The following is a 23,470-nucleotide window of genomic DNA, read 5'->3' on the forward strand; positions in this document are numbered from 1 at the left end:
ATCTTTTTTTTTTTTTTTAAAGATTAATTTTTATTGAATTTTACAACTTAAAGAAGAGAGAGGGAAGAGAAGCTAGATAGAAAAGGAAAAGAGGGGGGGAAGGGGGGGAAGTATGGCTGGAAATTGATGTTCATTGGTTAGTTGATGTGGCTGGCGACTCGAGCCAAGGTTTCCATATACTGTCAAACTTCTTTGGGCATCCTCGGGCTAAATACGTGAGTTTGTACAGTTCCAATTGTGAATTGATTAGTCCAATCCACCTACTCAATGTCGGTGGCATTGGGCCCATCCAGTGCAGGGCAACCGCCCTTGGGATCTTTAACATCAAAATACAGCTTTTTTTATTTACTGTAAAATAAAGGAAATATTGTAAATTTGTAATATTCCAAGTTGGCCCCTGCATCTTCTGTACCAATAGTAGTTATAAATCTAGGTGTTGCATCAATGTGGTCAGACTTTCTCAATTCAACCCCCCTTGGAGACCCAACCTTTGGTCAGGGACCACTTAGTTTATACCAAGGTTACATACATTGGGGTACATTGGTGTTTCAGTCACTCGGCAAAGGTTGCAAGAATATCTAGAACAACAAATAGATTTCCCCCAAATCTAACTCACCTTCAAGCTGGGTGTTCAGGTTTATCTTGAGGTGCAGACACCCCAACTCTCACCCTAACTGGCCTTTAGGCTAAGCTGCCCTACCACAGTTTGGAAACCAGAGACGGGAACAATAAACTTTAAACTTACATTTTGTAAAAATGGTAAATAATAAAAGATGGAAAGCAGCTGCAAAAAATGTATTTGTTTATGTTGAACAATCTGAAAATAGCTGAAAAAAAAGTGTTTAAAAAGGTTAAGACAGTGAGGTTGTAATGGCTGATTCTGTTAATGTTTTAAGAGTGGCTTGGATGATTTATTGGACAAACGTAATATCAAAGGCTATTGTGATACTAAACTCTATAGTTAGTATAGATATAGGTATACAGGTATATCATTTATGCAAGGGTATTATATACAGAGAAGAGGGTAATGAATTAAAATTTCAATTATTTGCAGGGATGGGTGAATTTTTTCGCCTCGTTTCGCCGAAAAAATGACGCCCATAGACTTGTATGGCGGCGTGCGTAAAAAAAAAAAAGACGCGCGTCAAAACAGTTTCGCCGCGCGACAAAATTTTTTTTGAAGCCCATAGACTTTAATGGGCGTCTGCGACATTTCACCGGCGGCGAATTTTTGGCGAAGCGAAACGGGTCAAATTCGCCCATCCCTAATTATTTGCTTAAAATTGAGTCTATGGGAGGTGGCCAGAATGTAATTCAGAGCTTTCTTGATTATGGATACCATACCTGTACAGTTTGAGTTCAATTTTAGAACTATAACACTTCTCCTTTAATGATGTAATGACTGTGGTTACATGGATGGTGTGAGTCTGAGGATGTTTGTATAACACCCCATAGTAGTATGATCTCTCCTGGGTGGAATATGGTTTAGGCAAACCATGTGTCCATTTGTATGAATAGGGTACAGACTGACATAAATAGCAAATGTGCAGTTTGTTATAACGTAGGGGATATAGTAAGTTAAAATATAAGTTGAAATATAAAGTAGGTGAATATGCACAATAAGGTGGAAGCGTATCACAACATGCATGGGATGAACTGTGGTTGATACATAAGCTGTGACTTCTAGAGGAAGGAGATGACCTAGAATCAGTGAGAGTAATGTGTGTGTGACCCAGGTGCACAGGATGCAGCAGGGGGACCGGAGGTGACAGCATCCAGGGAAAGCAGTGTTTAGGGATCAAGAGGATACTGTAAGGTGACTGAAAAGTGAACTGCGGGTAAAAAGTGATATTGGTGAAAGGATTTGTAGAAGGCATACAATCACTGTGCAATTCCTAGTTTGTAAGTCTTTTCCACACTGTGTTTAAATGTTGGTTTAAAATTTTAGACTCCTGGCATGGTATTCAGATCGTTATTCAATTTTCAGTACTATGCTTTTCATAATCATCACCCAAGGCAAACCAATCTGAAGATTCAAAATAATGAGTCTCATGCCCCGCAGTAATTATATTTTTGTGCTCCCCCAACCTTAAAGAACATGATCTGTATCTAAAAAATAAATGGAAATTTTGCATTAGTTATGATCCCGAAAAGGACCTCTATTACAGTACTCCCCAGTAGCTGCTGGGTCTTTTTTGCTTAGAGCTTCACCCAATACATTTAAGTTTAAAGAGATTTAAACATTCTCCATTTTATCATTTCTACTGCCTGACCCGAAGCCCAAATTCACAACATCTATATGCAGCACAGAGACGTCCGAGCTTCCTGGCACAAAGCTAACTTGATACTGACACATTTATTATGATGCCTAAGCACATTTGTATTGCAAGGGACAGTATGCTTCCTTTTTTAGCACAGGTCAATAAATAGGACTTGTGCTTAACACATTTATTTGTTATTGCTTGTGCTACCCAGGATATTGAAGCTACTCCATGTTTGGTTCTTACCAGGAATATCCGTCGCTGCATAATGGACTCCTGCTAACAGAGTCGCAGCACAAGAGGGCAATGGGTGGAGGTATACTGGTAATCTTAAAGGGATACTGTCATGGGAAAAAAAAAATCAGTTAATCAGTGCTGCTCCAGCAGAATTCTGCACTGAAATCCATTTCTCAAAAGAGCAAACAGGTTTTTTTATATTCAATTTTGAAATCTGACATGGGGCTAGACATAATGTCAATTTCCCAGCTGCCCGAGTCATGTGACTTGTGCTCTGATAAACTTCAATCACTCTTTACTGCTGTACTGCAAGTTGGAGTGATATCACCCCCTCCCCCCCCCCAGCAGCCAAACAAAAGAACAATGGGAAGGTAACCAGATAACAGCTCCCTAACACAAGATAACAGCTGCCTGGTAGATCTAAGAACAGCACTCAATAGTAAAAACCCATGTCCCACTGAGACACATTCAGTTACATTGAGAAGGAAAAACTGCAGCCTGCCAGAAAGCATTTCTCTCCTAAAGTGCAGGCACAAGTCACATGACCAGGGGCAGCTGGGAAATTGACAAAATGTCTAGCCCATTGTCAGATTTAAAATTGAATATAAAAAAATCTGTTTGCTCTTTTGAGAAATGGATTTCAGTGCAGAATTCTGCTGGAGTAGCACTATTAACTGATGTGTTTTGAAAAAAACATGTTTACTGATGACAGGATCCCTTTAAGTATGTTCAGCACAGGTTGCAACAAAATTATTGAACACATGTTGATCAAGGGGTAATAGTGCAACTCTAGGGCAATGGCAGACAAGGAGATTTGTTGTCTGCAATGAATCCTAGCTAATTACTAAATCTGCTGAAAATACCTTCCTCTTCGTTACCATAGGGATCACTGCATGTAACACACTTTGTGTTTTTGCAGGAAAATGCTTTCTTCCACATCTTTCATTATTACATTGATAGAAATTGAAAAGTACCCCCTGAGTGCCTCAACTTCGACACCACTATCTTTTATATATATTTCTTTTTATTTTAATAAAGAAACAAGTTGCAAAATACAGTAAAAAGCGGTAACTGGACAACCCAGTCCGCAATGCATGTTCAGTTGTAAATAAACAAATATTCCTGAGTATAACATGAAATCCGGAAAAAAAAAAAATTTCCTTCTATTGTAGCAAAACACAATGACAAGCAATGTGAAGTGCTATGAGAGAACAAAAGATGTGATACATATTACATTATACAAAACAAACAACAACAATAAATAAAATATAAACAAAACAAAAAAGAAAATAAAAAAAAATAAAAAATGCTGTCTGAAACAAAGAATAAGGGGAAAAGAGAAAGCATGGGTGAGCTTGAACCCTCCAGGTCTACAAAGACAGTAGGAGATACGCCCGAAAAATAAAAAACAATAAAAAATATTATTCGTTGCGGATACCTCTATAGGCTAGCCAAGGATTCCAGACTTTATTATGGCGCTTCAGTTTACCCGTGTGACAGCTGGTTAAGTGTTCAAGTACTAGGACAGAGTCCAATTATTTCCCCCTGTGACAAACTTATGAAGAAGGGCTTCCGCTGGATCTTTTCTTAATGGAAGACCAGTGACATAAGTGATCATAGCATAGATTCTTATCCAGAATCTGGAGACCTTTGGGCATTCCCACCAGATATGCATAAAAGAACCAACTTGGCCACAGTTCCTGAAGCAAAGAGGCGATGAAGAGGGGTACCATTTAGATAAGGTGGCGGGAACCAGATACCACTGATGAAGCACTTTTTGGGAAGTCTCTTGAATCAGAACATTAATGGAACAATGCGTAGTGGCCGAGATAATGTCTGACCACGTGTCATCATCATAGCAGACCTTCAGGTCCCTTTCCCAGCGACGGACAAATGGCAAATCTCTAATGGCAGTCTGATGAGCCATATAGTTATATAGTACAGAAATCGACTTTTTCTGAGGAAGAACCTGCAGATACATAAGTTCAAATGGGGTTGGACGTGGAAAAGTGTTTCCTTTCCAAATCGACTTTATGTAGTGGCGAATTTGGAGATAATGGTAAGTCTCTTGAGAAGGCATGTCATATTGATCCAAAAGCTGCTGAAGGGTAATTAAGGATGATTGCTTTAACAATGAATAAATTGTAGTTAAACCGTGTTGCTCCCACCATTGAAAGGCTTGTCGAGAAAGTCCCGGTATAAACTTCGGATTTGCAAAAAAACTGAGAGCGGGGCAGGAGGGAGATATCATATTGTAACGTGTCCGGAATCTCCGCCACAGCTCAATAGAATAAACAATAATCGGGTTTGATAGAGTACGTATAGGGATAGTGCTTAGCCATAAGACATTCCTAGCATAGCTAGAGGTCAGTTCCTCCAACTCTATCAACCCACAACGGGGCATCTGGTCCCCCGTGCCATAAGGCCAACTGGCTAAATTGCGCTGCTAAATAGTATAAATGAAGATGGGGTAGACCTAAACCACCCTTTTGTCTATTACGGGAGGCCACTGCAAAACTAAGACGGGCCCTCTTGTTATCCCAAACAAATTTGTTAAAGGACCTTTGTAGGTGTTCTATAATACCTTTGGGAGGGGCAACTGGGAGAGTCCTGAATAGATAAAGCAGAAGGGGAAATGCAGCCAACACCACTATCTTTAAATTTTATGTCATCATCTTAACATGAGTGCAATTTGTGTGGTTGCATTCATTTGTTTTTTTTATCAGGATATTCTGCAGTAAACACTTCTATTACATTTGCAGTCCTGACTGATTTAGGTTGGCATCTAACTAAAGCTTTCACTGTACTCCATAATCTGTATCCTGCAAATGACCTTAAATCCATCCTCTCAACAGACTAAACAGCCTGGATAAATCCCAGGCAGTTTAATTCACTCTTTGCATTTGGTGGTGCATAAAAATATCACAGCCTTTTTAACAGCAGGAGACCATTTAATCCCACTCCAGTTGCTCTGTGGTAGACTATGCCATGAGTGCCTGCGCTGGACTCATTATACTTTTATAACTTAAAGGAACAGTAACACTAAAAAATTAGTGTTTTAAAGTAATGAACATTTAACACTCTGTTGCTCTGCACTGGCAAACTGGTGTGTTTGCTTCAGAAACTCTACATTAGTTTATATAAACAAGCTGCTGTGTAGCCATAGGGGTAGCCATTCATAACTGAAAACAGGAGAAAAGGTACAGTATACACAGCACATAACAGATAAGCTCTGTAGTATACAATGGGATTCTTCAGAACTTATCTGTTATCTACTGTATATCCTGTGCTTTAATGGCTGCCCATGGCTACACAGCAGCTTGTTTATATAAACTATAGTAGTCTTTTTGAAGCATATTAAAACAATTGACAAAAGTGGAATCTGTATTTATATGCACAGGATAGACTGGTTTTAGGCCTTTAAGCCAGTAAATCACTACCATTCAGCTAGCAGACCTAAATTAACCAGTTCCAGTAAGGTAGATTTTCATTTTTTTTAAAACCTAGTAATAAGAACATTGAGAAAACAAAAACAGCAATGGCACTACTGGTACAATTGAACTGGTGATGGATGTTTATTTGTTCATAAAGTGAGGCAATGTTTCCTGCCTGCCCAGGGCCCTTTATCAAGCCTTTACCTTGAGCCCTCATTTTATGATATTATCTGTGCTTCCTCAGAGATCACCTGACCAGAAATACTACAGCTCTAACTGTAGCAGGAAGAAATGTGGAAGTAAAAGCGAGAAATGTGTCCATTATGTCCATTATGTGACATAACATGCATGTCATCCCTTGCTTTGTTTGTGTGCATTGTAAATTGTATGGTCCCAGGGGGCAGCCCTTAACTCTTAAAATGGAAGATTTCTATTCAGGATTACCCAATGACACATACATAATTCTAAAAAGTATATTTTTATAAAAATGCCTTGCTTAGATGAAGCAGGTTGTTTTATGCAATATATTTTTGTCGAGACCTATGTTGTTTGGAGGTATAGTTTTCCTTTAAGCTGGTGCCACACATGCTGTTTCTTATAGCCAGTTTGGCCTCCAAACATGTTAGTGTCATGAAGGCCAATCAAGTTCCATCAATGAATGCATTTAGATTTGAACTGGATTGCCTGTTTGCTGGTGATATGCTTTGCAGTGGCAACAAAAGGCAGCAATCCTGATAAACATACTGTTTTCTGTATGCTGGGGCTAGAACTAGGGGTAGATACAAGAGGCACGTGTCTAGTAGTGATGTGCGGGTGGGTCTATAAAAGCAACGCGGAAGTTGGATGTGGACAGGCCAAGGGAGGGCGGGGCCGACCCGCACATCACTAGTGTCTAGGGTGCAATGACATGCAGGTGGAATTCCCTCCTGTCTTAAAAAGTAGTCGGAAGGTTAACAGGGGATTATAGGGATGTTGTTTAGGCGAGCCAGCAGACAAGTGGGTGGTCCCGAGTTTCTCTTTGATCGCCTGCACTGACGCCATAAAAAAAATATGCAAAATTTCTGAAACTAATTTGAATAAAAAGCTTTATGGAAAAGAGTCCAGAATTCTCAGCACCTGAACGTAGATATAATTGTAACAATTTAAGATAAGCAAGTCTCTTGGGAGAACTGAGACTTGCAGCTTAATGCCCAATTTTACCTTCATTAGCAAAACCTCTAACACATAAAACATGGCCCTAAAACTCCCAGAAATGTGTTCAAACATTCAAAACCTGCCAAAACCACAAGCAACAAATCTTACTGTGTGCCATTACGCTAACAGTTCCAAAGCACTGTTTTACTGAAACTAAATCATCCACATACCTGAAGCCGACAGCAACAGTATACAGGTTTAGAATCCTTTATCCGGAAACCTGTTATAGATAAAGTTCGGAATTACAGGAAGACCATTTCTCATAGGTTTACTCTGCACCTATATGTGAGTAATGAGTTAGGGGCACTTTCAGGGGTAATCACCTATGCGGGGGGGGAGCAAGAAGGGAGACTACCGTATATACTCGAGTATAAGCCGTCCCGAGTATAATCCGAGGTACCTAATTTTACCTCCAAAAACTGGGAAAGCTTATTGACTCGAGTATAAGCCGAGGGTGAGAATTGCAGCAGCTTCTGGTAAGTTTCAATCAAAAAATTGAGGGTTTCTGCTCCCATTGGAGGTGCCGGCGTCTCGTTTTTGGATGCCGGCGACCATTCTTGGACGCCGGCGAATATTCTTGGAGACTATTCTTGGATGCCGGCGACTATTCTTGGGCGCCAGCGACCGTTTTTGCGCTTGACCCGAGTATAAGCCGAGGTACAGTTTTTCAGCATATTTTGGGGGCTGAAAAACTCTGCTTATACTCGAGTATATACGGTATGTAGGGTAGTGGTTAGGGTTGTTTATTATTGGGGAGGGTTTAATTTTCCTTTGACATCCAGAGCTACTTTGTTGGACCAGATTTGAGTGGATTTCAGTATTGCAACACGTGAGTATGCATATTGACACATAAATTCACTACGGTTTGATGCAGGCGCAATGACTCAAGGTCTAGTCACAAAGGTAGGCTGAGACGACTTTTTCGGGCTGTGTGTGGTGTCGACATTTTTCATGCCATGGCGATCGGACAGGTTAGAAAATTCCTGTAGGCTACCGATAATATCTCTGCATGTGTTGCCGATCTGCCAAAATCAGTGGGAGACTCACCAGCTTTTGTCGAACCTATCTTTTGTATGATTGCTGTCAGGGGCAGAACATCGTCTGATTTGTTCTTTTACTACTTTATTTCATCTAAATGGTTATTGGCAGTTCGGGAGATGTCACTGAACGATCGTTCATCCGATGTGAAGGTAAATCTGCGCGTCTATGGCTACCTTTAGGCTACTGCCCCAGACCAAGAATCAGCTCATCCACTGACTCGTGTCTGCACCGTAAGGCACAGCGTCGGCCTTGGTGCAGACACACTGATAGGAATTATGACACAGTATGAATTTTCTTGCCAAAATCTGCTCCGGGTATCTGCAGCTAGGCTACGACTGTTCCTTTTGGTGCAGACACAGGAGCCAGTGTAGGCCAATGGATCAGATAACTCTACCTACCTCAAGCCTTAACCTACAGACATTTTGTCCAAGTTTACATACAAAAAAAGAGGTAATATTATTTGCAGAAAAAGAAAACTAGACATAGCCTCTACCACTTAGGATGTAGTCTAAAATGTCTTAATTGTATAAATTCTTACATGAATCCAGGTACTTACTGTATGTACTTATGTGCTTAAAGTAATTATTCTTGTTTTCTCTGATGCTAAATCTGTCCCATTTTTGGTTCCTGTTCTAAAGCCTGTTTAATATTACCCTTTTGTAGGAAAGATCAAAATGTACTATCTCCGGTGAACTGCTGGAACCTGCTTCTCACCCAGGTAAAAAGGGAGAGTCGAGATCATGCAACACTTAGTGATATCTACCTGAATAACATTATTCCGCGATTTGGTCAGATCAGCGAAGACTCTGGGCGATTGTTCAAAAAGGTAAGGTACTTTCCCTCAATTCTCTGTGAGCAAAATAAATCTCAATATTCTGTATACGAATTTTAAACTGCACCTGATGCTGGTTTTGCTATAAGCATCAAATTGCTAATTTGGGGTTCCATTTCCTGGGGCAAATGTATGTATAAAGTTGCATGAAGAGTCAGTAGTGGTTCTCAGCATGGGGGAAGGTGTAATTCCTGGAGAACTGCAATTTTCTAATAACTACCTAATACCATAATTTGCTGTATGGGTCTTTTTGTGCCAAAAGTTGTTCAGATATTATTGTAGACCTGAAGTCTAAGGCAGTTCAGATAGCCTCTAGTAAATGCTGATTTAGACAAGAACATTGAACGCATGGACCTTAAAATAAAAATGTAATCTTATGACGTTTTGTTATTTGGTTGTATAACTTATAATTACATGGAGAGGCACATTTATCAAGGGTCGAATTAATGTTAATTTGAATATTCCACTATCTATTAATTAAATCGAATATGTAAAACTCGGACGAATTGTACAGACTCGAAAACTTTATCGAATTCAGCCAAACTTTATTCAAGTTTTTTCTCTGAAATAACTCGAATGTCAGGAAGGCTACAAACAACTGCAAATTGGTCACTGCACCTCTCCTATTGACTTATACAGTAATTCGGCAGGTTGTAGGTGGCGAATAGTCAAATTCGAGTTCTTAAATGGCCAGAGTATGATAAATCTCGAAAATCAAATTCGAATTCTTTTAAAAAAACGAATCGAGTTTGGATAATTCCCTAGTCGAATTTGACAGTTTTGACCGTAAAATAAATTCGAAAATTTGAACTTTCAATTCAAACCAAAATAAATCTGTCCCTTAGACTTAATAAATGAAGATGTAACCATTTATCAACTACAGTTCCTTCTAGGGCTACGAGAATCTTACAGTAGCCATCCAGTTCAACAGAAAACTCAATTCTTTTAAGTTACAAAATAATTTTACTAAAACATAATTTAGGGAAATATAAAGGACCATGTGCCATTTAAAAAGCAACCACTCCTCCAACATTTTTTTACTCGCTTTGATTGGCAAAATTCCTTCTTTTGGGAGGCATTGGCCAAGGCAGTGAAAATCAAGCATATGTGGGGCCCATGTCTATCTAATCTTGGCATTTTATATGTCCATTTATACAGTAAGGTCTGCAAATTAGCATTTGCCCATAATCTCATTCTTCTTAGGTTTCAGGGGATAGTCTCACATTTTGGGAACCTATTCCCTTAAATAAAATACTTGTATTGTTACTGCATATTTCCAAGTATTTGAAACTTAAAAATGCCACTAATAAACTGAAACAACCATTTTTTTATTTCAAGGAAGATTCAAGAATATGACATATGATTTGACAATTTATTCTTTATGTCTACAATCTGGAATATAGTCTGCACCTACAAATCTACATATGTTCACTATTTCCTTGCACCTGGGCAATGATGAGAGAGGGAGAGCGCACCTTATTATGTCTTGACAACAGTCTGTCATCATAAGGACACTTGGTGTGGTTTTGTGCATTGGCTAGGATAATTTTACCTAAGAGCACAGTGGTTATGTAGCACAAAGAGGATCTCTGTTAAGATGGAAAAGGGCACAGCAAGGACAAAAAAAACCAACAGCAATAATATGTATAGCTTAATAATAAATTTCAATTTTCTACACAGTCTCTTTGCAGTTTCCTGTTGGAATCGGATCCTGTACCAAGAACTGCAAATCAGCACTGCTAAACACTGAATAGTGTGCTTCCAGCAATCCTGGGTTTTCTCTGATTTGATTTACACTTTACACCCATATATGGCGCTGGTGCACTTTCTCCATTCTTAACACAGTATACAGTTAGTTACATTTTTACAGTATTTAGAATGAATTATGGTTTTGGTTAATGTATTAATATAAAATAAATAAATTCTAAAAAATAAAAAAAAAAGAATTATGATTTTGGTGAATTAAAGTATGTAATAATAAAATTAAGTGGCACTTTTGATCATGTTATTAATGAGAAATGAATGAATAAAACTAAGTGATGTTGATATTTATGGCAGCACCCAAATGTTATCGGTTTAAATTCAAAAGCACTAGTAAATATTACTCTTCAACCCCCCTGCCTTATTATCTGCTATATATGGACACTCCCTGACTGCTTCCCTGACCAAAATCTTCCAGATATCTATCTTATCGATCTGTATACTGCCCAGCTGCCCTTTATGATCTGACAATTCAGCTGCAGGTCAAACGAGCAGATTAGCCTGATTTAAGGTGACCATACATGGGCCGATAAAAGCTTCCAACAGACTGGAAGCTTATTGGCCTGTGTATGGGTCCCTTTGACGGGCTTCCCTGATCGACATCTGGCTGAAAGTTGGCTAGACGTCAATCAGACAAGACTAAAAACCCCATCGGGTAGCGGACTGCATCTGTTCATTAAAGTGGTCCCGCGATCTGACCGCCCGTTTACCCTTCATTATGATCTGATCGTTGGGCCCTAGGGCCCACAATCAGATCAGCCCAATATCGCCCACCTTAAAGTGGGCATATCGGGGGAAGAGATCCGCTTGTTTGGCGACATGCAGTTTACCAGATTACTCACAGATCGAATGAAATAAATATCTCTAGTGATCTTTTATTTTCCCACTATAAAACACTCCAAAATATAACCACTGATATCCACCTGAATCGCATAAAGACCATTTTCTGTGTACCACTAGCAAAGCTGGATTTCAATTGTTCAGTTTTATACAAAAAGCTTGTGTTCTGGCCAGCTACTGTAAATAAGATTGCATCTCTAACCTGTAGTCCAGCCCTCCCTTCCTCCTTGGGTGTCTCCCAGGGGATCAAAGGGTTAAAGAGACAGCGCAGCATGCAGTCTCTCTTCCTGCCTTTGTAGTAGGTTTGTATGAAAGGTTCTTTATGGAGAGGAAAGGAGAAGGGTAGATATTAACAATTAATAGGTTTAAGAGTAACTGTCCCCTTCTGTGTAGAAGCCATTGAAAAAAAAACCCAGCATCAATTAATAACTGAGCTTTGCTTGAATTTACATCATCTTCCTCCCCCATGGTCTTGAGCGAGTACACATGAGGAACCTGCTACTGCAGAAACAAATAAGTCTTTTCATAATGAACAGTATGTTTCCAGTAGCTGACACTTGTCTTTTGCACTTTTATACACTGTGCCCTTTTCTTGTAATGTCTGATTTTATCTCTCATTTACATGTCCTCATTTATAAGAAAAACAAATAATATAGTCTTCACAATGCTTGGCACATGCATGGGATTTTGGCAGTGATCCTGCTGGGAATAAATCCTATACTCATTTTATTTCTGACCTCCATGGGGTACCACCTTATCCTGCAGATACCCTGCAGCACTTCCACAGTCTCTGCTTCCCCTGCAATCTCGCCTTCTGGTCCCATCTGTCTTTCTGGTCTCCTGTCACTGATGCCAATTTCTCCCTTTCTCCTTCAGAGTCACAAAACAAATAAATGTTGCTGCTGGTAGCATTGATATACAATAGATTCATGAGATAAGCTACCAGCTGAATGAAGAATGCAAAATAAATGCATCATACCAATGCTGCTTTTTAAGCCATGAAATACATGGAAAGTATATTAAACTTAAGGTTTAAAGGGATTTGTTCTTCACATATAAGTGTAACAAGTGGGTTTATGTAAATATTTAAAAATGTGGGACATCAAATACAGCTGATTTAATTGCACTGAATACATTTTTTTAAGTCAGCTACACCTTTACACCAGAGAAACATTACAACTTGCTTCTGCCTTAAAACTAGCTTTTCACTAAATTATTAGGGGGCTTAGGCAAGTGGAGGTTATGGCACCTCTTGTTTTTCACAGGAAACATACTACTTAAGGCTAGGCCAGACGATTCTGGATTCTTCGCTGCCCTGTTGCTCTCATTTTTTTCTTCAGACATAGTGGATTTCGGCACCAAATGCCATGTTTCGGCACCAAAATCCACCTTGTCTGCCTGCACCTGAGTGGAGGCACTGCTTCCTGGTAGAGCAGGAGTGGAGGAGCAGCAGGGGAGTTTCTCTGCAGTCACAATCGTCTGGACCTAACCTAAAAATTATTATGGGGATAACTGCGAGAGAGAGTAAAATTCTGTGTATGCAGATTCCCCTAGGACAGCTGCAAACCATTATCTATTCAATGTAATGACTAGTGATGAGCGAATTTATTCACCAGAAATGGATTTGCGCTGAAATTCTGCACTTTGCCACCTGCAAATTTTTTTTGCAGGAACTGCGACCAAAGTTTGCAGTGGAAAAATTTGCCACTAAAAAATTGTCAAAAAAGTCACCATAAGAAAAAACGGGCATTAACTTTGATGCATTTGGACAAAAAAAGTCGCTGAGACAAAATAGGCGCAGAGACAAAGTTGCCATAAGAAAAAACACCCATTGACTTCAATTCATTTTGAGTGAGAAAAAAAATTGTCGTGCATAAAAATTTTTGACGCCTATTGACTTCAATGCGTTTTGTGACTTTTTTGGCATATCGTCAAATTTTTTTGGAATTTCCATCATTTTTCTGCAAATTTAAACGGGAGCGGTTCACTCATCACTAGTTATGACCTTATGTAAGTGTTGTAAAGCTCATCAATTGATGTAATTCATATTAAGGGGCTGTTTTAGCAAAAATCTAGGTTTTTTTTTTATTCAAGAAAACCGCAGAGAAAAAATGCGGATGCAGAAAAAAAAATGCATAGTCAAAATTTAAAGGGGGAAAAAAAGAAAAAAAGCTGGTGAGGTTGTGTAGAATTGAATGGGAATGTTATCTTAACAACTTTAGTTATCTAACAACTTTATTTAGTTATTTATTTTCCCAGAAATATGCAGGTGGCAAAGTGCAGAATTTCAGCGCAAATCCATTAAAACATTAAAAGATTTCCAGCCTCATTGAAACTGAATGGGGCAAGCAACCTTTGTTACTTGAAAAACACGACCATGAATATTTTATTGCAATCTGTAACATTGACAAAATGCACTATATTTCCAGTACCTTTTGGTTTTCTGTTTATCTGTTCAGTGTATAGGCATTGCTGTTAAGCCAACTGAATAGGAAAAAATATTAGAGAATAATCAAGAGTGCCTTTTTTTTCCTCCCAAGAGCTACCTTTCAATACATGTAGGTGATCGGTTATCCGGAAACCTGTTATCCAGAAAACTCTGAATTACAGAAAGGCCATCTTCCATGGACTCCATTTTATCCAAATAATACAAATTTTTAAAAATTATTTCCTATTCCTCTGTAATAATAAAACGGTACCTTGTACTTCATCCCAGCTAAGATATGATTAATACTTATTGGAAGCAAAACCAGCCTATTGGGTTTATTTAATGGATAAATGATTTATAGTAGACTTTAGGTATAGAGTGCAAAATTACAGAAAGATACCTTATCCAAAATTACAGAAAGATACCTTATCCGGAAAACTCAAGGCCCCAAACATTCTGGATAACCGGTCCCATGCTTTATCTTATTTAAGATCAATACCTGTTGTAAAGGGAATAGCAATTCCATGTCCGTTAACAAGTAATCGCTCTGCAGGTACAAGCAACACTTGTTATAGCTCCCCATTGTCATCTGGAATCACAGGTTGTCACTTGGAAACACTGACTGCCATGGACTGGCACATTTCCGAGTGGCAGCCAACTGGCATTTAAATGTACATGCAAGTCTAGAAGGTTACCCTGCAAAAACATGGGCATGATTCCAAGCTTTTGACACCCACCCTCAAGTATTAACACGTGCAACAAAATGCTCAGAATCGCTACATGTTCCATTGTTCTAATTGCACTTGTGCTACAGGCAAGGAGTATTGCCTTGGCCCAACAAAACCATAGGCCTTCATTTAAAATCAACAAAATGTTCTGTTGAACATATGGAGCACTGCTTTAGTACTGATAATTATTATTCTGTAAATCCGTTTACAATTAATTTATTTCAAATTGTTTGTGTTTTTTTGGGGGGTTTTCTTATGCTGATGTCTCTTTTTATGATGCCAGAATATCTGGAGCATTGCATATCAAACCATAATAAACATTTGCGCATTATTCATAGCTTGTATGGGAGTATACAGCTCCCCTTTGAAATGGACTTGTATCTCTAAAGCCTGCAGCTGCTCTACTTACCTTTTTAACACTTGCATATGTAGCTATGTCTACAAAAGACGTATACATTGGCACTATCTTTAAATATTTCATTATCCTGTTTCTTTTGTACAAAAGAGTTTAGTGTGTTAATTTTTCTTTTGTTTGCATTTGCATAATCTTCTCTGCTTCTGCCTCCTTAGATTAATTCTTCTATTTGTCGGTTTTTGTTTTTTATGTCTGCTCCACCCCCTTCCTGCTAATTTCTCTAAATGTTCACATTCTGCATGCAATTAGTAAGCAGCACCCCTCCCTAATTACTGTTGTTGATTGTGCACAAGAGGGGAATTCTAGCTTCATTTTTAAGAACACAGAGAAAGTATCCATATCCTGTAGCTATTATGTGCAATGACTGCACCATACACACATTAAACAAGTGAGAACCTATAAAAACGCCATGATGAATGAATTCATCAAGTATGATGTTTTAAATAACTATTTTAACATTATCCCAAAATAAGAAAACAATCAGAAGTAACCGGGCAGTTTTAGAGTTATAAAGGTGTATTATTAATTGTATAATACAATATTGTAAGCTCTGTTGTGCAAGGTGCCTCTTACCTCTTGTGTTTAACCATAACACTTTATACACTTTTTTGTTTATGTAGAGTAAAGAGATTGGGCTGCAGCTGCATGAGGATCTGATGAAAGTGTTAAATGAACTTTACACGGTGAGTGAGTAATGTTATGCTTGTTGCCATAACTCATGCATATTTTTTTGTTTTAATAAAGCTTTGGCTCTAGTTAACCTGTTTATTTGCAGATATACTTGTAGTGTGTGCATCTGCTTATATCGCTGTATGTATTTGCACGTGGTGTTGGAAAGTTAGGGTTTACAAAAATGTCATAAATCAGATGTTTTCTAATTCCAGTGGAAATATATTTAACAATATTAACCCCTCCACCAGGCCTTTGTAGAATACTAGTTACAGTTCAGTCTTGGACACATTTGGATGTGATATGCCACAAGTAGTGTTTTTTTTTTTTTATATACAAAAAATATTTGCAGAATCACAGCCTGTTAAAGGATGGCTAAACTTTCAAAAGTCAGCATTTACACTGTATACCTAGGTATTGGGCTTGTATATTGCAAATATACAATATATAAATATATTGGGCATTTTAGCAAAGCTGAGCTTAAGTTGTTACAGCCTATTTACAGACGCCATAACTGCAGATGTAAAGACTCTGTACATCCATTCAGTAATAAGCCATTACCTCTTTAAATGTATTTTTAAAAGGGGTAAAGTTAATAAGCGGCGAAAATTCGCCAGCTACGAATTCGCAGCCATCGCAACACTTCGCCGGGCGAAAACTCGCTCAAACAACGCGAAGTTGCGTCCAGGGTGCCGAATGCCGGGGAATTTTCATTAGTGTTACTTCGGTAATGCGAGCAAATCAAAGCGAAGAAGCTCTAGTGTTCTTATCTGCCTAGCGCAACTTAGTAAGAGGTCTTCCCTCAGGCTAATTTGCATACGGCGGGAAATTTAAATTTGAATGGACGTATTTGTTTCAGCAAATACATTACATTAAACAAGTCCAGGGAACCTTAATAAAGAAAATAGAGTTGTTATAATGCCCTACACATGAGTCCACTGTATAGTTAATGTTCCATATGTTAGAAAATGTATGGGGGAACCTGATTACCCAAAAGAAAATTTAGGGACTTTTGCAGGCTATCACTCTGAAAAAAGAAAAAGACACCAGAGTTTTTTGGATTTGGAAACTTTTTCCACTAAAAAATATTATGTAAATAACAGAAGAATGAGGAAGATCTATGCACTCCAGTGCACTTCGTCTGGTCTGAGCTGGCGAAGGCAAGTCTGACGAAAGAGGTAATGTTCAGTAAAATCTGCATCTTGGTGAATTTGTGGATTAACGTCCATTTGCCAGAGTGAAAATTCGCCCTGGTGATAGAGTGACGCCTGCGCCCGTTAGTAAATCGGCAAAGTCCCTGAAACGGTAACGCTGGTGAATCATCTTCGCCAGCGTTAGTCACGTCGCCCTTTAGTAAATCTGCCCCTAAGAAATTACAGAAGGGGTTCACTGCTGACCTAAGGTTAAATTTATATTGTCTGTTTTTTTTTTTTTTTTTTTTAAATACAGGCAATTACACATATATTCTCTATAACTGGAAACTAGTACCCTGAGTTCCATTGCTGTAAGAGGAATTCTGGCTGCATACATGCTGATTTTTTTTTTTTTTTTTTAAGGCAATTGATACCTAACCAGACTTTTAATTTATTGGTTGACTATGATTTGTTCTTGTAATATCCTAAGGAACAAAGTGTTTTGATTGCAATAGTTTTATTGTTGGAATTGCTTGTAGTACAACATTAACTTTACTTGGTTTTTTTAGTATACAGTACTTTCACACAGAAGATTTAATTTCACTGATGTGAGTAAAACTTAATTATGCATTTAGTGTTGGTAATATAAATTGAAAGACTGTAAAAAGAGCATTACAAGCAGGCAGCTTAATGTGGCTTCTAGAATCTAGTGGGTGATATATGTAGCTCACACACTTCTCATTGTTTCAAGGAAACCTATTCAGAATGAGCATGTTTAAAAGCGAAGCATGGTCTTTGTTGCAGGTGATGAAGACATATCATATGTACAATGCGGACAGCATCAGTGCACAGAGCAAACTGAAAGATGCAGAGAAGCAAGAGGAGAAGCAGATGAGTCGATCCGTAAGACAAGAAGACCGCCAGACTCCCCGTTCTCCCGACACCGCAGCAAGCATCCGGCTTGAGGAAAAGCACATACGGCGTAGCTCAGTTAGGAAGATCGAGAAGATGAAAGAGAAGGTTAAAAATGGCTTTTTCATTCTTGATTTGAAAATCATTTTATCCTGCCGTTAACTTACCTTCTTTATTCTGTTGGTACTGGGCAAGTTTTTTTTCCCTTATGTGTACATTTTTCCATGTACAGTATTGTATTTGTTCCTAGTACAATCTAACATAAGGTTTTGCTTTATAGGATAGATTCTCTTAATTGTAGAATGTTGACATAACTGGCACACAGCCTTCTGTTATAATGGGACGGAGAGGTTTAGCCTGACATTTTGATTAGAGTATATGTTGTTTAGCTTTTTTACTGCATTTATTATTAAATACACATCATAATACAGCTACACATAAAATGTGAATTGGACAGCAGTTGCAACTGTATCTTATAGGATTAGAATTGTGCTCTCCTCCCTGGAAGGAATGGTGCATGCCCTAAGTAGCTAAAATACTGATTTGGGTTTTATTCAGTTAGCAACAGGCAAGGTACCTGTTCAAAAAGTTATTTTCTCATTTTGCATGGTAGCACTGGTGCTACAGCCAAAAAACAAACAATCTGGTTAAGAGACACACTTAAAGGGGTTGTTCACCTTTGCAATAACTTTTAGTATGTTGTAGAGAGGGATATTCTGAGACAATTTGCAATTGGTTTTCATTTTTTATTATTTAAGGTTTTTGAGTTATTTGGATTTTTATTCAGCAGCTCTTCAATTTGTATTTTAAGCAATCTGGTAGCTAGGTTCCAAATTACCCTAATAACCATGCATTGATTTACATAAGAGACTGGAATATGAACAAGAGAGGCCTGAATATCATGAGTAGTAATAGAAAGTAGCAATAACAATACATTTGAAGCCTTACAGAACATTTGTTTTGTAGAAGGGGTCAGCGACACCCATTTGAAAGCTGCAAAGATTCAGAAGAAGAAAAAAGGCAAATAACTATAAAACTCTAAAAAATAATAAAAACCAATGAAAAGTTACTTCGAATTGACTATTCTGTTAATACTAAAAGTTACCTTAAAGGTAAACCACCCTTTTAAAGGGATCCTGTCATCGGAAAACATGGTTTTTTTTTTTTCCAAAACACATCAGTTAATAGTGCTACTCCAGCAGAATTCTGCACTGAAATCCATTTCTCAAAAGAGCAAAACAGATTTTTTTATATTCAATTTTGAAATCTGACATGGGGCTAGACATTTTCTCAATTTCCCAGCTGCCCCATGTCATGTGACTTGTGCACTTTAGGCTAGGGCCACACGGCGCGATTTTGCCGCGATTCTGCGCTGGGCGAGTTGCGAGTTACGAGTCGCTGCGGTTTTTAAGCCGAAATAGCTTTGTTAACTTTGGCGCTGGCGTCAATGCAAATCGCGGCGAAATCGCTGCGCTAATTCACACGCGGCGATTCTTTTTCTACTGTCGCCCGGAAACGCCCAGCGAGGCAACTTCGGGCGACAATAGAAAACGAATCGCCGCGTGTGAATTAGCGCAGCGATTTCGCCGCGATTTGCATTGACGCCAGCGCCAAAGTTAACAAAGCTATTTCGGCTTAAAAACCGCAGCGACTCGCAACTCGCCCAGCGCAGAATCGCGGCAAAATCGCGCCGTGTGGCCCTAGCCTTAGGAGAGAAATGCTTTCTGGCAGGCTGCTGTTTTTCCTTCTCAATGTAACTGAATGTGTCTCAGTGGGACATGGGTTTTTACTATTGAGTGTTGTTCTGAGATCTGCCAGGCAGCTGTTATCTTGTGTTAAGGAGCTGCTATCTGGTTACCTTCCCATTGTTCTTTTGTTTGGCTGCTGGGGGAGAAAACTTGCAGTACAGCAGTAAAGCTCCCCATAGACACGATGATTCTTCTTGCCGAATGAACGATTTTAGGGAAGTCCGACCAATCCTTCGAAATTATCATGCGGTTAGTGGGATTCGAGCGATCGTACATCTTACGATTTTTCGGCCGACATCTGTCAGGAAATTGATCGGCCAGGTCAAAAAATCTTTGTCGGTCCCAGTGCAATCTATCTATATTTGCAGTGCCAAGCAGGCAGCTCCCCTTTGTTTTCCTGGCAAATTGGTCTTTTTAGTTGATGATAAATCGTACGATCGTTCTGAGAAGATCGTGGTCTCACGATCACGATCTAATCTTTTAAAAATCTCAACATCTATGGCCAGCTCAAGTGATTGAAGTTTATCAGAGCACAAGTCACATGACTTGGGGCAGCAGGGAAATTGACAATATGTCTAGCCCCATGTCAGATTTCAAAATCGAATATAAAAAAATCTGTTTGCTCTTTTGAGAAATGGATTTCAGTGCAGAATTCTGCTGGAGCAGCACTATGAACTGATTGATTTTGAAATTTTTTTTCTTCCTATGACAGTATCCCTTTAAGAAATGTATAAACTTAATGTATCAGTTTAGAGTAGTTTATTGGGTCCCCCCCCCCCAGAGCTGCTTCAGAAGGTGAAAAAATTGCCTTTTAGATTCATTATTAGAAAAACCGTTGCAAATAGAAAGTAACTGAAAAAAGTCTTTATTTCTGGTGAACAATCTGAAATCAACAGAACTGAAAAAATTTGGAAGTGAACAACCCCCTTTTAATGGTAAGTTCTCCATGAAAACAAAATATGGCTGTCAAAATGCTACATACAGTATGTTACAGTCCTTAAAATCCTCTATAACTGACAACGAGATAGAAAATAATAGTCAGACCTGTGTGTACAAGGAAATATTCAATCCGAAAAGTAGTACTGTCCTTCACTGAAGGTTTTAGCTGTATCCATGAATGAGTAAGTAAATTTAAGTTTAAGTAATTTAATCATAATGACTAAACAATTCATTCTTACTAGTTGTTTTTTAATCCGTTTACCTAGCTACACAAATAACATCAAATAAATGTTTTTATTTCATGCACATGATTTAAACTGTACCAAAGAGACAATTTGGCATTTTTATCATGCAAAATGTCACAATTTAGTAATGCTCTTTAATTAGTAAAAGAGAGATGACATTTAATTGGTGGTTGCTTCATATACAAAACACTGTGTAAAGGAAATGCAGTGTCACCAGCTGCCAAGCTGTACTTCAGTTTGTGTACCTGTTCTTGTGTGGTTGCTGTGAAGTGCTTTCTACCACCTGCAACTGTATGTATTAATTTGTCTCATTCACCCCAGCGGGAATGGAGATAAACATCCAACATAAAGGAGTAAGGGGCAGATTCATTCCACTGTTCATTTTCAGTATAATTTAATTCTCAGCAACCAAATAAGTAAGCAGGAACAGTAGAAAAAGTTATACACACTTTTTATTTTGTATGTATTAACATAGGTGCTATATTATTTTTTTTTAAAAAAAGGATTAATAAACTCTTCTCAATTAGAATAGTCCCCATACCCTTCAGACACACAAGGGATATTGAAGAACTTTTTAAGAAAGATATAGAAAAGAAACCTTGTTTGTGACACTATAAATTTCTGCTTACTTCCTATGCCCACTTAATACATTGAATTTGTTTAAAACCTTGAGCAATATTGGAGACCATTAATTAATTTAATTATTAACCAATCAATTGGTTGGATACCCCCTTGCAGTTGTAATAAATTACAGATTAATAACACCAATAAATGAAAACACCTTAATACATTTTATATACCCAATCAATTAATTCACTAAAAATATTTTGAAAATGAATGAATTCAGTGTTACTTGTGAAATGAATTATTCACTTAATAAATCCTGTGCACTCAATCAATTCCCATAAAATTAAAAAACAGATTTCAGAGTTTATGTGCAATTAATTATAAAGTGCCAAGTGCTTTTAAAGCATTCCTGTGCAATTCATTATTTAACTTAATCAAGCTCCATATCTTCCATCAATTCATTAAATCAATTAATTCAATATAAAGTGACTAGTGCAATTAAGTTAAATAATGAATTACACAGGTGTGATTTAAAAGCACTTGGCACTTTATAATTAATTAATCAGAAACGCTGAAATCGTTTTTCTTATTTTTTAAGGGAATCGATTAGTTGAGTTAACAGAATAATCAATTTCACAAGTAACGCTGAATTCAATGTATTAAAAATATTTTGAAGTGTATTGATTGATTGGGTATATAAAATTCTTTAAAGGAGAAGGAAACCCAGTCGGCGCAAAAACCCTCCCCCCTCCCGTGTGGGGTCCACGGAGTTCACAGGCACCATCTTCTTCCACGCGATCTTGTTCCTGCTGCGACCGGTGTTTCGGCGCATGCGCAATAGGTGCATTTCGCCGGTACGGATCTACGCATGCACCAAAAGTCACGAAGTTTTCTTCTTTTTTTCTTCGTGATTTTTCGCGCATGCGCAGTAGATCGTACCGGCGAAATGCTCCTACTGCGCATGCGCCGGTCAAAGCAGGAAGAAGATCGCATGGAAGAAGATGGCGTCGGTGAACTCCGTAGACTGGACCTGCGCAGAAGGGGTAAGTAACAAGTTAGGGGCATTTGCCCAGCGGGACGGGTAGGCAAGGGGGGAGGAGGCAGGGTGGGCAACACACGGGAGGGGGGGAGGGTTTTTTGCGCCGACTAGGTTTCCTTCTCCTTTAAGGTGTTAATTTATTGAGGTTTAGTAATCTGTAATTTATTACAACCGCAAGGGGTATCCAACTACTGTAATTTTTGGTTAATAATTAAATCAATTGTTCGTTTCTAATATTGTGAGAGAAATTCCTCAAGGTTTTAAACAAATTCTACATATTAAGTGGGCATAGGAAGTAAGGAGAAATTTATACAGTTACAAACAAGGTTTCTTTTCTATATCTTTCTTAATTTTATAGGTGCTATATTATACCAGTGCAGTTTCCCATAGCCACTAATCAGTATTTACCTGCTTCAAAGTTTCCATGTATTATTGTCATATTGCATTCTGAAATTGACACTATTTTCATGTTATGGGTTATCAACACACTGGCATTTAATGTATCAACCCCACTTAATGTAACTCATGTATTCTTTTCCATAGCGCCAGGCCAAATACACTGAAAACAAAGTAAAAGCAATAAAGGCTCGGAATGAGTATGTTTTGGCTCTGGAATCAACTAATGCATCTGTATTCAAATACTACATCCATGATTTGTCGGACCTCATTGATGTAAGAACCACAGTTTCTTTGTTTTTACTTATGCAAATGCTTAATGCTTTTAAATAATTTTCTTCATATGTCTGTTTTCTTTGTGCATGCTTTTGTGACTTGCTGGCTGTTTCTGTTTGCTACTCGCTTATGTTAAGCACAGACGCACATATGCCCACCAGAGGCAGGCGACTAATCTGATTGTTTGGTCCTAAGGCAAAACAATCAGATTGCAACAATGGGAATAGGCGCTAACGGGACGAGGACTGCATCAACTAGCCAATGTGGTCCTCGTTGCAGGGGAAAATCAAAAGGTGGCCATACAGGGGCCGATAAAAGCTGCTGACAGACCGAGTCGGCAGCTTATTGGCCCGTGTATGGGGCCCCCCGACGGGC

General features: G+C 38.5%; 1 protein-coding gene across 7 annotated transcripts in view; it reads left to right on the forward strand.

Annotated features, from left to right (window-relative positions):
* Positions 1 to 23,470, forward strand: part of srgap2.S (SLIT-ROBO Rho GTPase activating protein 2 S homeolog) — a 113,004-nt gene that overhangs the window by 53,377 nt on the left and 36,157 nt on the right. For all 7 annotated transcript variants that reach the window (XM_041583880.1, XM_018249381.2, XM_041583881.1 and 4 more), the window contains 4 exons: positions 8,831 to 8,993; positions 15,792 to 15,854; positions 17,778 to 17,993; positions 22,967 to 23,095. In XM_041583880.1, the coding sequence (XP_041439814.1) occupies positions 8,831 to 8,993; positions 15,792 to 15,854; positions 17,778 to 17,993; positions 22,967 to 23,095 (571 nt within the window). The remainder of the gene's footprint in view (positions 1 to 8,830; positions 8,994 to 15,791; positions 15,855 to 17,777; positions 17,994 to 22,966; positions 23,096 to 23,470) is intronic.

The sequence above is a fragment of the Xenopus laevis genome, chromosome 2S, assembly GCF_017654675.1.
Source record: "Xenopus laevis strain J_2021 chromosome 2S, Xenopus_laevis_v10.1, whole genome shotgun sequence".
In the NCBI taxonomy this organism is placed as follows: domain Eukaryota; kingdom Metazoa; phylum Chordata; class Amphibia; order Anura; family Pipidae; genus Xenopus; species Xenopus laevis.